At 35.5% G+C, this 14,282-nt stretch overlaps 1 protein-coding gene and 1 non-coding gene across 18 annotated transcripts in view; one reads left to right on the forward strand and one right to left on the reverse strand.

Moving 5' to 3' along the window:
* The window catches only part of PICALM (phosphatidylinositol binding clathrin assembly protein), a 104,346-nt gene that overhangs the window by 46,667 nt on the left and 43,397 nt on the right, over positions 1–14,282 (reverse strand). For all 17 annotated transcript variants that reach the window (XM_045577685.1, XM_036428514.2, XM_036428513.2 and 14 more), the window contains 4 exons: positions 9,551–9,644; positions 6,824–6,935; positions 5,541–5,647; positions 3,604–3,645 (listed from right to left, as the gene is read on the reverse strand). In XM_045577685.1, coding sequence (XP_045433641.1) covers positions 3,604–3,645; positions 5,541–5,647; positions 6,824–6,935; positions 9,551–9,644 — 355 coding nt within the window. The remainder of the gene's footprint in view (positions 1–3,603; positions 3,646–5,540; positions 5,648–6,823; positions 6,936–9,550; positions 9,645–14,282) is intronic.
* LOC118713845 lies at positions 3,165–3,277 on the forward strand. The gene has a single exon (XR_004986406.1). It is a non-coding gene; the product is annotated as a small nucleolar RNA SNORA27 (small nucleolar RNA).

Consider the following 14,282-nt stretch of genomic DNA (forward strand, 5'->3'; position numbering starts at 1 on the left):
TGAGATATAGTTTCTGTATTACAGGGATCTAACAATATCTGGAAGAGGCATAACTAGCTAATTTCTCTAACAATGATGACTTGAAAATGATGACTTTATCCTTTATTTGCTATATATATAAAAATCTTGGCACATAGCAGATATAGTAGAAAATTAATTAAAACAAAAAATATTGTATTGTAACATTGACATCTATGTTGAATTGAGAACACATGTGCAATTCACCCACCCCAACAAAACCTTTGGAAAATCGGCAGGCAAAGCACTATCCCAAGAGTTATTATCAGAGATGATGAGAATGTTGATGACAGTAGTAAAAATCTAAAAAAAATCCTATAACACAATAGGCACTGGGCTAGCTACGTTGTATAAATTCACTGCTATGAGGAAGACACTACTAGTACACCTTTTACAAATAAAGAACCTGAGAAAGTGAAAATTAAGTTACTTATCCAAGAACATATATCTAATACATAGCAGGAGCCAACATAGGGTCTAAGGTATGTCTAACCAAAAAGCCTAGAAAGTAATTACTATGCTACAGAATTCTAAATTAAAACTGTGGTCATTTAAACTATAGTTAACATTTTTCTGAAAAGTTTAAGCTGAGGCTTACAAATACTAAACTATCATGTTAAGATAAATAATAACAAACTATTTCCAAAATCTCTTCTATATATATCTTGGTATTTTTTAAAGGAATCTCAAATTTCCATTCCTGAAAATAATAACCACCATCATCTTCCCTGAAGTACAAATAGCTTTGTTTTAGTTCACGTTTGAAAAATTTCTGAATCATTCAGAAATCATCCATTAAGAGGGAGGGAGGGTCAGGAAGCTGGCCCTCTAATCAATTTCAATGCCATGGATGAAGTACAGAAATATGACAGTCTAGCCTGGGTCTTATATTTTTATAATAAAAGATAAGTGAAGGTTGACAAATGGAGTAATAGGTAATCTGAAACTATCAAATCAGTTTATACACATACTGATACTGCACAAATTCATGCACATTGAAAGTTATCACTATTTGCTCTTTCTCTATAATAGAAATGTCAACCAATTCATGATTGATGACGACAGATGGAAACACACACGTGATTGGTGCCAGCAAGAGCTTTATATGTACCACACATGCGCAAGTCAACTTAGCCTTTTATAGAGAAGAGAACAAACTTGCTTAATTAGACCTGCTTTTTGATGTAGCTAAACTTTTTCCAGCCCAGTGAAGCATCCCAACTTCTCTTTCAGGCAATTGTCAGCAACACAGCAGTAAATATCAATCTGAAGCAGGTTATTATTGTATTTAACTGCAGCAGTGTTTGACTATATTTTGTGCAGTGAGAAAACCTGAAGTCATTTTCAAGGTTCACCATTTCTTAATTCTTTTCAGTTGGGTCAAATTTCCAAGCCTTTTAAATCTGTTTTCTATCTAATGATTAGAAAATAGGATTCCACTGAGTCTATCTACCTACTCCAGGACTTCTGTGAGGACCAAATAAGATGAGACACTGGCGCTTCACAGACATTTGGTTACAGTGTGAAATGTTTGCACCTGTAAAACAAGTCATGTTCCTGGGCAGAAGAAACTGCAAGGAGGCTAGTCGCTAGGTGAGGAAGCTGGATGTTGCTACATTACATCATTACCCAGCACCCACAGCCACCATTTCTGGGCTGGCCATGGGGTCTTGGCAGCATTGGCTGCGAGTTGGTGGGCTGTCACTCCGGGGTGGTGGCAGGGCCTGTGTCCCACTTGAGGGAAGATAAGTGTTGCTTTGTCGGCACCAGATCCGTGTTGCCATTTCTCTGTAAATGGCCAGTGACCATCACAGCAGCTCCTGCATTGAGTGTCTGCCTTCTGGTGATTAGTGCCTATCACAGTGACCGATTGGACAGGTGGAAGGACACTTAGCATATTAGCCTTTTATATATTTATATTGTTTTAGCAATATTTTTTTCACATCTTAGTGCATTGTAATGTACTCAATCTTAATAAGGTCAATTTATCTCAAATGCAGAGTGTTTTATTTACATACTAGTGGCCCAATGCATGTAATTCATGCACTGGGAGGGGGAAGGAGGTGTCCCTCAGCCCAGTCTGCACCCTCTCCAATCTGAGACCCCTCGGGGGATGTCTCTGCTGGAATTGGGCCTAAAACGGCAGTCAGACATCCCTCTCACAATGTGGGACCACTGGCTTCTAACCGCTCACCTTCCTGCCTGCCTGATCCCCCCTAACCACCTCTGCCTCGGCTTGGCCCCACCATCATGGTTTTGTTCAGAAGGTCTCCCAACCTAATTTGCATATTGTCCTTTTATTAGTACAGACAGATAACCCATCAATAGATCTATTATGTACTCTTGGCCTGTAAATCAAAGGGATGAAACAGAGCAAACTGAATACAGAGAAATACAACAAAGACCTTTATTAAAAAGATGTTCAGAACAATTTAAAATGAGATAAAAAAAATCTATTAAGGAGAGAAGTGATACAAATGTTACAAGGATAGTTTATGCCAGGTATTTTCATTCCTAATATTCAGTAAAAACAAACAGAAACAGAAAAAGTCAGGGGGGGGGGGGGGGGGAAGCAGGCCGCTTCTTTCCTGTAATTAAAAAAATAAAAATAAAAAAAAAGTATTTCTTATTGATTTCAGAGGGAGTAATGGTGAGGGAGAGATAGAAACATTAATGATGAAAGAAAATCAGAATCACAGATCAGCTGCTTCCTACATGCTCCCTCTACTGGGGATCGAGCCTGAAACCTGGGCATATGCCCTGACCAAGAATCAAACCTCCTGGTTCATAAGGTCAATGCTCAACCACTGAACCACAATGGCCAGCCTGAGCAATTTTTTTTTTTTATGATGATAAAATCAACATAATAGTAACTAACAGTGAGTGCTTAATGCTGTGTTTAGGTATTAACTCATTTAATCGCCCCAACTACCTTATAAAGTGGGTATTACAATATCTCCATTTTAGAGATGACAAAACTGAAGCATAGAGTAACTTCCCCAAATCACAGGGCAAGCTAGTGGAACAGCCAGGACTCAAAGAGATTATCAAAGCCTGCTCTCTTCTTCCAAATCATGTTTTGATGTTTATCCCTATTTAATACTCCTACCTGAGTCAAATAGCCAAAGCAGAAGGTTTAAAACAGGAAACATAAATCCTGTATAAAATAAGTCTCTATCTTCAAGTGGACAAAGGAAATATCCTTTGAAAACTCAAACAAACTGGGTGTTTGTCTTGTATCCTGTCAAAGGAAACAAATTGGGGGAAAAATTCTCTATCAATAGTGCACATTTTGTTTTAAAAATACCATTCTCTAAAGTTCAATTCTTCCTTTTGATGATGACAGGAAAGATTAAAAAGAATAAACTCAAAGAATGATATAGCAGTGGCTAGCTCCACCAATATAAGAGGTAAACAGAACACCCTACATGATCATGCTACAACAATTATCACCAAAATATTAAAATCTGTCAAGAAAAAATCACACTGATTTCCTTGTTGTCATGGGCTGCATATTATTCATTTTGTGCTTTTCACACCTAACAATACATAGCAGATAGTGAATTGATATAAAAATATACTTACCTGTGAAAGATCTGGTATATCACCTCTGTCAATTCCAACTTGCTGTAAGAAGAAGCAACATTGTATTTAATAGATAAAATTATAATAAACATGTTATATAAATAACAATTAGAAAATGACATTTATGACTAGTTCTGTGAACACTATTTTAGAACAATACGTATTTTAGACAGACTTCAGAAAAACAATTAATCTCCAAATATATCCAGATGCTTAGATGTTATTTGATGGCTCTAAAGTTGTAACAGGAGAAAAACCAGAGTGTTTTTGGAAAGTCAATAAGACTATTAAGTTACCATCTCCATATCTTCTAAGCACCTGTATCTTGACATTATCTGAAAAATCTATCACTTCTTGATGCTATATGATAAAAACTCATGGCAAGAATGAAGAAAAGCTGACTACAAACAAGTTTCCTGGGGCATGAAAAGAGTTAAAAAACAAACCTGTTGACAATAACTTTGTCTTCCTCCATAAAATATGCTTTCCCAGGCAATCATCATAGATAACAATTTTTTAAAACCTGTGTTCATTCAAGTAGGCCAGTTTTATACAAATGCAAACTGTTATCTAACTAGGATATAATTATTTTCACAAAGCAATCCCAAATAGGCTTTCATGATGTTCAAGCACTAGACAATTTCCAGCAAAAGAAGATAAAAACCATTCCTATTTATTATACTAGTACCCAAATTAAAAAACTCTTTCCCTCCCTGGCGCTATGTTTCATTTTCTAATAATTCTCTCTTCTCAAGGGCCAGCCCCAGAATGACATCAGTAGAAAATTTGATAAAATAATTCAAACTGAGATCTTAACAGCTAATCAATAACTAATAGATTTGTCCCTTTCAGACACATTTTAAAATGTTACTTGTGCCTTTTTACTCTAAGAATTAAGAAGATCTCATAATAAAATAACAACCACAGACAGCATCATGAAAAAATATTTTATGGCAGGAGAATCTTATTTCTCAGATCATATGGAACTGATGGCCTATTCAATCTCAAAGTGAGACCAATAGATCTGGAGGTAAACAAGAACGTAAAACTTAAGTAAGTAATTATAACTACCAAATGCAAAAGATATAACAGGCCAAAAGGGAAAGTTAGCAAATTAAAATGTATTTAAAGAATTTACTGGAATCATAGCATAAACTTTTATCTTCTGCTTTTAATGTGACTGGCTCTATAAAAATGGGGGGAAAACAATTTCTCTTTGAAAGTTATTTTAAATTCAAAATAAACTGCAGTATACTTTATAAAATAGCTGATTAACACCACAAAGCACATTTTTTTCAAAGGTCTCACCATCCTGTTGTATTCATCTGCTAGAGAATAAAATCACTATGGTAATAGAGCTAAAATCACCAACTTGCTAGTTCCAGTTTAACTATTTTGATAGAACTGATCAATTATAGCCTCCTCATCTTCCAGAATTATCCTAGTAAGACATCTCTGGTGGTGATAGAGAGAGGGTAAGTAAAAACAAACAAAAGCACTTGAAGACCTGTAAGCAAGACAATGCCTGTAAGATTACCACAACTGTCTTCTGTGACAATTTCAGAAAATTATTTCTTAAATAGATTTGCAAAATTAGATTACTCTATTATCCATACTCATGGTTTTTATAATCACTGAAAAACAATACACTACATTCACTTCTGCCAGGAAACAAAACATTTTGAACAATGTGGCTCCAGTAAAAGTCTCACTGAAGAGACTTTAGCACTATCATTGAATAGTTTTCACCATATTTAACACAATAAATCTTCTAATATACATGACTAATTTCAAATATAAAAACCACTGACACTACTGTGTGTCACCTACCCAATTTATAAACTTTAAAAAATTAGCTGTCAATGTTCAGTACTGAATTTAATATACACTTATAGACAAAAACGGTTAAGAAATATAGTCATTTAAAGATAGTTTACCTCTGCAACTTTGAGAAACTCTGAGATTCTTGTCATTCTGGTCAGGAACTTCTTATAGATGTCAAGACCTTCTTTGCACTGATTCTTTTTCATATCAAAATATTTTTCTGCCAAAGAAGTAGATATAAATATACTTTTACATAAAATTATCACACTCAAAAAGAAATCTGGACACACTTGATATATGATATTTGAAAACCAAATCCAAATCCCATTGGGGAAAATAGAGCATTTCTAAGCAAAAATAACTGCATTCCATATACAGTTAACTCCTAAACCATTCATGTGTTAACAGCACCAATTCCCATGCAATTGAAAATCTGCATATACATTAAGACTTCCCAAAATTTTACCTACTAATAGACTAGGAAGCCTTAAGAATAACAGTCAATTAACATATATTTTGTATGCTACATATATTAGATACTATAGTGTTATAATAAAGAAAGCTAGAGAAAAGAAAAGAAAATGTTCAGAAAATCATAAGAGCCATTAGACAATGTTGCTCAGTGGTAGCAGTGTCATCCCGAGCACTGAAAGGTTGGTCTCAGGTTCTATTTCCAGTCAAGGGCACCTACCTGGGTTGCAAGTTTACTTCCCACCCTGAGTCAGGGCACATACAGGAGGCAACCAGCTTCACATTTCTCCTCTTCTCTGCCTACCCTCCACTCTCTCGATACAACTATCCTCATGTGAGGATTAACAAAAGAACAATAACAAAAAATAAAATAATAAGAAAAATATATTTACTATATTTGTTAAAAAAAAATATCTATGCTGTTCAAGGATCAACCATATACCAAATACACAATAAAGCACCATATAATCTTAAAATGCCTCAAAACAACTTATCCTTAAAAAAAATGTTTAATGCATTTAAAATAATTATCCATTTTAAAATTAAGTTTAGAAAAAATATCAATTTTATAGTTAAAGTTCATTATAGAGTAAATTATGAAGAAATAAGATTTTTTTCTGGACAGAAAAATCCCAAGTTAATTTTAAAGAAACTTTTATATTTCTACAAATTACAAAACTGACAGAAGAATATACAGATATATCTAAAAAATATAAAGTTCATTTAGCTAAACATTGTAGTTGTAAAAGTATATTTAATCACTCAGCATGTGTAACAGGTATAAAATTTCTGCCCAAATTGTTACAACAAATAAATATATCTCAATAAATATTTATTCAACCTTAAGTAACAACTCAGACAATATTAGTTACCCATATGACACAAAATAAGAAATAAAATGTTATTAAGCTACAGCAATATTTACCCAATAGGTTAATAATTCCTTCATTGTATGCTGCAAACAGTCTAATGGCATCTTTGAACAAGAGCATGAAGGCAGCATTTATTACTCCATTTGTAAGTTCATTACTATTAACCTGAGGGGAAAATTAGAAGGAAAAAAAAATGAGCTAATCTTATGTTTTAAATAACAATGAATTCCTTCTAATTAAAACACAGTGAATTCATATACTTAGGTGTATTAAAGAAAAAGACATTTATTTCTTGCAATCAGAGTTATAGCCAAAGAGTGCAAAAATCTTAAATCCAAGAGTTTAGATTTTAGTAAAAGCCACAAGCAAACAAACATCTACAACATTAAATTAATTTTGAGATAATTGAAAACAAAAGTACCCTTTAACACTTGAAATTCATGGGCTGTATCTCAAAAGTCTTTTAATTATAAGTTCATTTCAACATTAAATTCTTCTAATTGCAAAATAAAGCCCTTTTCCAGGTGGATGTTCCCTTTGAGTCACCAAGGACTTACTGAATATTTTTAAACCAAAAGGTATTTATTTATTAAACTAGAGGCCCGGTGCGTGAAATTCGTGCAAGGATGAGGTCCCTAGGCCTGGCTGGTGATTGGGATCAATTGGGTCCAGCTGATCAAGGCCGGGCTGGAGAGAAGGCGATGGTCTCTGGGCCAGGCGCAGAAGGAACGAATGCCAGATGCTGACACCACCATTGTTGGCACCCCGCCACTGTGCAGTTCCCCATCTCCCTGCCTCCTCCTTCCCTTGCCACTATGGCAGGTAGGAAGCAGGCTGATCAGGGCCTGCCAACCAGGGGGAGAGACAGGGCATGGGAGGTTGGCCACCAACCCCAATAAGGCCTGGAGCTCGGCCCCCCTGGGAAAGGGGCCACATTCACAGCTACCCACTCTCAGTTCCCCGTCCCAGCCTGGAGGGACCACGGGAGGTTGGCCAGCCGGTGGAAGTTGGCTGTGGGAGTACACTGACCACCAGGGGGCAGCTCCTACATTGAGCGTCTGCCCCTTGGTTGTCAGTGCACATCATAGTGACTGGTTATTCCAGTCGTTCCGGTTATTCTGATGACTTAGGCATATATATATATATATATGGCTACTACAATCACAAAGGCACTGAGCTAAAGTAGGTAGAAGATACTTTTAAATTAAGGTGAACAGACATCCCGCTTTTGGCGGGGACAGTCCCAATTTTTAACAATTTGTCCTGCGTCCCACGGTGTTTTAAAAAAGTCCAGATTTTTGGAAAGAATGCAAGCCAAGCTAGGGAACGGTGGGAGAAAGAGAAGAGAATATACGGTTTTCGGAAGCCATGTGGCTATTTAGCCAGGATATGAGTTTTATATTATTTTTGTTAATTTTAAAATGTTAAACTTTAATAATAACAAATAATTGTTGAAACTGATTATCGAGAACAACAAAGTTCGCATTGTTGATCAGTTGTTAGAATTGTGGAATACGCGCTGTCCTTAACCAGGAACTAATGATGCAACTGAAAGCATTTTTTCTACAGTAAATAAAGTGTGGACATCAGAAAAATCACAATTAAGTGTTAAGACTTTGAAAGCCATTTTATGTGTGAAATATAATTTAACAAATTCTTGTGAAAATTTTCCTTATATTTTTTAAATAATTGCATGCTTTGAGTCCTACAAAACTGAAATACTAAGTTGGCTATTCCTAAAGAAAATTGTCATACATTCTTTTTTAAATCTAAAAACCATTATCAAAAGAAAGCAGATTTTCAGATCAACTCCTTAACCTCTCATTTTCTTTAGCTTGTAAAGTAAGTGCTTCATATACAAGGATTCAACCACCCATAGATAGAAAATATTTAGGGGGAAAAAGTTACATTGCTGCTGACATGTACTAGTAATTAAGGCTTACAAGGGTTGCATCTCTAATGAACATGCAGACTTATTTTCTTGTCATTATTTCCTAAACAACAGAGTATAACAACTATTTACAAAGCACTATAAGTAATCTGGAGATTATTTAAAGTTTATGGGAGGATGTGCATAGATTATATGCAAATTTTAAGCCATCCTATACAATAAAAGCGTAATATGCTAAGTGTCAGATTGATATGTAGACCATTCGGTTGACCACTCAACCAGTTGCTATGATGTGCACTGACCATCAGGGAGCAGACACTCCAACCAGTAGGTTAGCTTGCTGCTGGGGTCCGGCAGATTGGGGCTGGATGAGAAGGCTGGACAAGTCCTGGAGCCCTCCCACAGTCCTTCCTCCCTGGCCAGCTGGCCCCAATCAGCCGGCCAACTTCCCGCAGTCCCTCCCCCGCCAGCCGGCCTCCATTGGCCCCAATTGGGAATGGGTATGAGAGATCCAATTGTCCCTGATTGCCAGCCAGGCGGAGAGATCCCATCTTACATGAATTCATGTACCAGGCCTCTAGTTTTATATAAGGGAGTTGAATATCTATGAATTTTGTACAGGTGGCCCTGGAATCAATCCCCTGTAGATACAGAAAAATGACTTTATATCTGTAATTGTAGAGCTAGAGAAGCACCACTCATGAAATCAGGGTAAATCTAAAATAATTATAAAAATGGAAAAAAATCTGATTTGGGCCCACATTTATAGAAAACACTTAGCTAAATAGGATATTAGTATGAAAAATCAGAGTCTATGAAAATAAAAACCTCAACCAATTATAACGTTTTTAAAATCTTAAGTTATAAAAGATTTGTGCAATCAACTTACATTAAAATCAAGAAGGGCATCCATTTGATTTTGAATAATAGGTACAGTTTTTAGGAGTTTTTCTGTGATCATTGTCCTCATAACTCCATCAGCCCTGTTTTTTAAAAAAGAAACAACTGAGTTCGTTACTAAACCTACGTTTTAAGCTCCCATATGGTTCTCAAAACAGAGAACAAGTTGCTATAAAACATCATATTTTTAAGTCATTACTGAACCTGAAATCTCAAGCATAAATCATAGAGAAAAAAACAAAAACAGAAAGTATGTCTCTGAAGGTGCTCATTTAAAACTAAAAAAAAAAAGTAAAATAAGAGAATAAAAATCAAAGTTTACATCATACAACCAGGTTTATAATGTACTTTTACATGTGGAAATCATCTTATCCTCAAACCACACATATGTGTACCAGTAAAGTGCAATTTTACTATTTTTTAAAAATTATAAAATAATTGCCTGAAATCACTTATTAGTCAGGATTTAATGGTGTCTATTTTATTAATTATTCAAATGCCAATTGCTTGATATACAGAAAATTATAACTAAAATCATTTTATTATAAAATAAGACAATTTTACCAAGTCATTCTAATCTGATCATTAAAATGTGAATTATTAAGAGGAATATTTTTAATAAAATATTGTTAAGTAGTTTCAAAAATATTCCTTTATATATTTCTTTAGATATTTCTAAACATAAGAGAAATATTAGCAATACCAAATAAGCTAGAATTTTATAAAACTAGTACCAAGAACACTAGATAAAAAGTACTGAGGCTAATGTATACCATTAACACTAAGTGCTTATTATATATCAGGCTTCACATTGAGAACTTGATATGTTTTCCAAATCCTCACAAAAATCTCATACATAGATGGTCCTGCCCCATTTTATATGCGGTGAAATTTTAGGTTGTGGGGTTATATGACAGTCTACGGTCAAAGAACTAATCAGTGGTAGGGTCATTATATAAACCCTGCTATATTAGACTTTAAAACAATGCTTTTTGTAACCTTTTGGCAGAGTAACAAGGCACTTTCAAAAAGTACGCAAGCTTTCTCTAATTTACAAATAAACTATTATTATAACCAGCTGCTCCAACCCTGAGTTATTTCCTTCAATCACAACTCCAGAAGCCAGAAAAAAACAATTGTTATGAAAAGCAACAATAGTACACATAACACTGAAGTGCCTTAGGTAGGCAGCTACTGACAGCTTTTTAGCCCAGTGGTCTGCAAACTGCGGCTCACAAACAACTTGCGGTTCTTTGGCCCCTTGAGTGTGGCTCTTCCACAAAATACTACGTGTGGTGTGCATGTACAGTGCAATTGAAACTTCGTGGCCCATGTGCAGAAGTCAGTTTTCGGCTCTCAAAAGAAATTTCATTCGGTTGTATTGTGGTATTTGGCTCTGCTGACTAATGAGTTTGTCGACCACTGTTTTAGCCCAACAACTTTCCCCAGTAATACTAGGTAAGTTCTCAAACACTACACTACATTGATTGATACTAGCTGCTGAGTTTGGAATAGGACACCATTCCCTCTTTGTAACCCTTTTTTTTATTGTCATCATTCGCTCATTATTTGGTCCCTTTTTAGTTCTCCCTCTCTCTCCTTGCTGAGGTCACTTTTTACTTCTGGTCACTTCCCCTCCATCACAAAACACTTAAATTCTGCCTCAGTTTTTCTTAGTTAACTTCAGCATCTATTGTACATGGATAACAAATTCAACATCTTGATCTCAAAATGCCTTAATAGCAGTTCTTATTCCCATGGTCAGATCCTGAGTTTCCTGTCCCAAAAGCCACATCAACCATCCCCCACCCCCAAATGAGAAAAGCAAAAACAATATTCAGATTCCATATCCTGTAACAATAATCTTTAAACCTCTAGCAACGTTGGTCCATTATCCCCAATGGCAAAAACTGACTTCATCATAAATTTCAATGTACAAACCTACTATCCACACTGTTTCCTCATTTTTACTTCCTTCATCTAGTTTAGAATTCCAAAGATTACTATTAACTCCTCTGTACTCTCTTCTTCCCTTGTGGTCACCTGACAAATTCACAATCCTGGGTGAGCCAACATTTACCTCATCCATGACAGTGAGATGCAGCCGAGTCCTGGTAAAGAAAACCACAAAACTGAACAAACTGATAAAACTATAACAAATATAATCAACTTCAAATGAGGACTTGGCATTGCCGGTAATTCTCTTAGTCCTCTCTTGAATCCCTCTCCTCAGTGCTTATACTTCAAACTTCTTTCTCCCACTACTCCCTTCCTTGTATCACACAACCAACACACAAATTCTCAGCACTTAACTCTCAAACTATTTCATTCAAAAGTAGAAAATGATAAAAGAGATTGGCTGGTCATCTCGCCACCAAAACTACATTTATCTGGTCTATTCCTATTACAGTAGCAAAAGTATTTCTTTCTAGCAAATGTAAACACAATTCACACAGGTCCTCTGGATCCCACTCTGTCACATCCTTTAGTTGTCTTCTTTTCTAACACAGCTCTGACTGTCCAACAGAACTATCTGCAGTGATGGAAATGTTCTGCACCATTCAATATGGTAGCCACTAGCCACATGTGGCTACTGAGCATCTGTAACGTAGCTGATGCAACAAGGGAAATTATTTTTGATTTGATTTTAATCAATTTAAATTTAAATTTAAATAGCCACATGTGGCAAGTAGCTAGCATACTGCACAATGTAGCTTATTACTCTTCTTTTATACTAGATCATTCCCATGAACATGCAAGCAAAGTTTCTAGAATCACCATTATTTAAACAGACACACACACCACCACCACTAATCCCATGTTATTCCCTTGCAGAGTCAAGCATACTTTTCAAGAGTGGCCACTTCCACACATTTTGTTCATTATTCAATTCATTGCACTATAAGCCCCACTCCTACCATGCAGTTCAATTTATCTTGTTTAAGTCACCTAGGAATTCCATGTTGCTTCTCCAATGGGCCTAACATTATCTGATTAGATTTCTCAGCATCATTCCAAGTTTTCCTTATTCTTGTAACATTCTGCTCTCTTAGTATCTTCTATGTTATTCTCTTTGTTTTCTTCCTACTTCAGGATCATTTTCCAATCTCTTTTGTTGGCTCCTCATCTTTTATCCATTCTCTAAAATACATGTTATGTATCTCAAGGTTTTCTGGGCCTTCTTCCCTCATTCTGAACTTATGCCCCAGGTGAGCTGTCCTTCCCAAGACAGAAATTAGCAAAATGCCATTGACATATTTATATTCCCAAACTAGAACTCTTAAATTCCAAGTTAGTATATTCAAATGCCTATTTGATATCTCAACTTGTACAAATCACTCAAAACTAGTATTTCCAAAATTAAATTCTTACTTTTTAGCCCTATACACTAGCTTACACCACTCCCCAAAACCTTCCCTGTAAATAGTGCCATTTACCCTGTGACTTATGCCAGAAACAGTGGGAATATTTCTGACTCCTCCCTCTCTCACTTAGCCTCCACATCATTTAAAGAGAACTTTAAATTTTTTAATTAAGAAGAATCTTAACAGTTATCACGATTACATCAGACTTCAAAAAACTCAAATAATTTACAATCCCAAATGCTTGAACATGATTCAAATCAAATATATGACAATTCATACTCCATGCAGAGCATAGGTTCTTACGACTTTTGAAATAGATTACAATTAAATTCAGATACTTGCTTTCCAAATATTAACAGCAATGGGTTACAGCCTAATTATCCATGTCTTTATTCACATACAATATTGTACCTTGATTAATTTACACAATGTCGTTACTTTGAACTGTACTAATTTAGAATTCAAGATAATTCAAAATAAGTTAATACTACCAAATAGAATTGGGTCGGCAGCTAAGTAATTGCGGGTTTCACACATATATGGCTTCAGTTGAATTTTTAGGTTTGCAGACGTAGTACAAATGTAAAACACATTTTGTTATTTGATAGTTGGCTATTCAGCTGTTAATCAGTAAAAAAAGTTTTTTGATCTGTTTTGTAGTTTTTGTTTGGCGTTCGTTGAAAAATGGAAAATCAAAAGGAACATTTTTGTCATATTTTGCTTTTTTATTTCCGCAAAGGGAAAAACGCATCGCAAGCTCATAAAAAGTTATGTGCTGTTTATGGTGACGAAGCCTTAAAATAATGGCAGTGTCAAAATTGGTTTGCCAAATTTCGTTCTGGTGATTTTTCACTCAAAGATGAAAAACGCTCTGGTCGTCCAGTTGAAGTTGATGACGCCCTAATCAAAGCAATAATCAATTCGGACTGTCACAGTACAACACGTGAGATTGCAGAGAAGCTTCATGTATCACATACATGCATTGAAAATCACTTAAAACAACTTGGCTATGTTCAAAAACTCGATACATGGGTTCCTCACGAACTGAAAGAATCACAGTTAACGCAACGCATTAGCAGCTGCGATTTGCTAAAGAAACGTAATGAAAATGATCCATTTTTAAAACGACTGATAACTGGCGATGAAAAATGGGTTGTTCACAACAATATCAAGCGGAAAAGATCGTGGAGCAGGCCAGGTGAACCAACTCAAACAACATCAAAAGCTGATATTCATCAAAAGAAGGTTTTGTTATCAGTTTGGTGGGATTACAAAGGAATTGTCTACTTTGAACTCTTACCACCCAACCAAACGATCAATTCTGATGTCTACATTGAACAACTAACGAAATTAAAC

This window comes from Pipistrellus kuhlii, unplaced genomic scaffold, assembly GCF_014108245.1.
Source record: "Pipistrellus kuhlii isolate mPipKuh1 unplaced genomic scaffold, mPipKuh1.p scaffold_m20_p_9, whole genome shotgun sequence".
Classification (NCBI taxonomy): Eukaryota; Metazoa; Chordata; class Mammalia; order Chiroptera; family Vespertilionidae; genus Pipistrellus; species Pipistrellus kuhlii.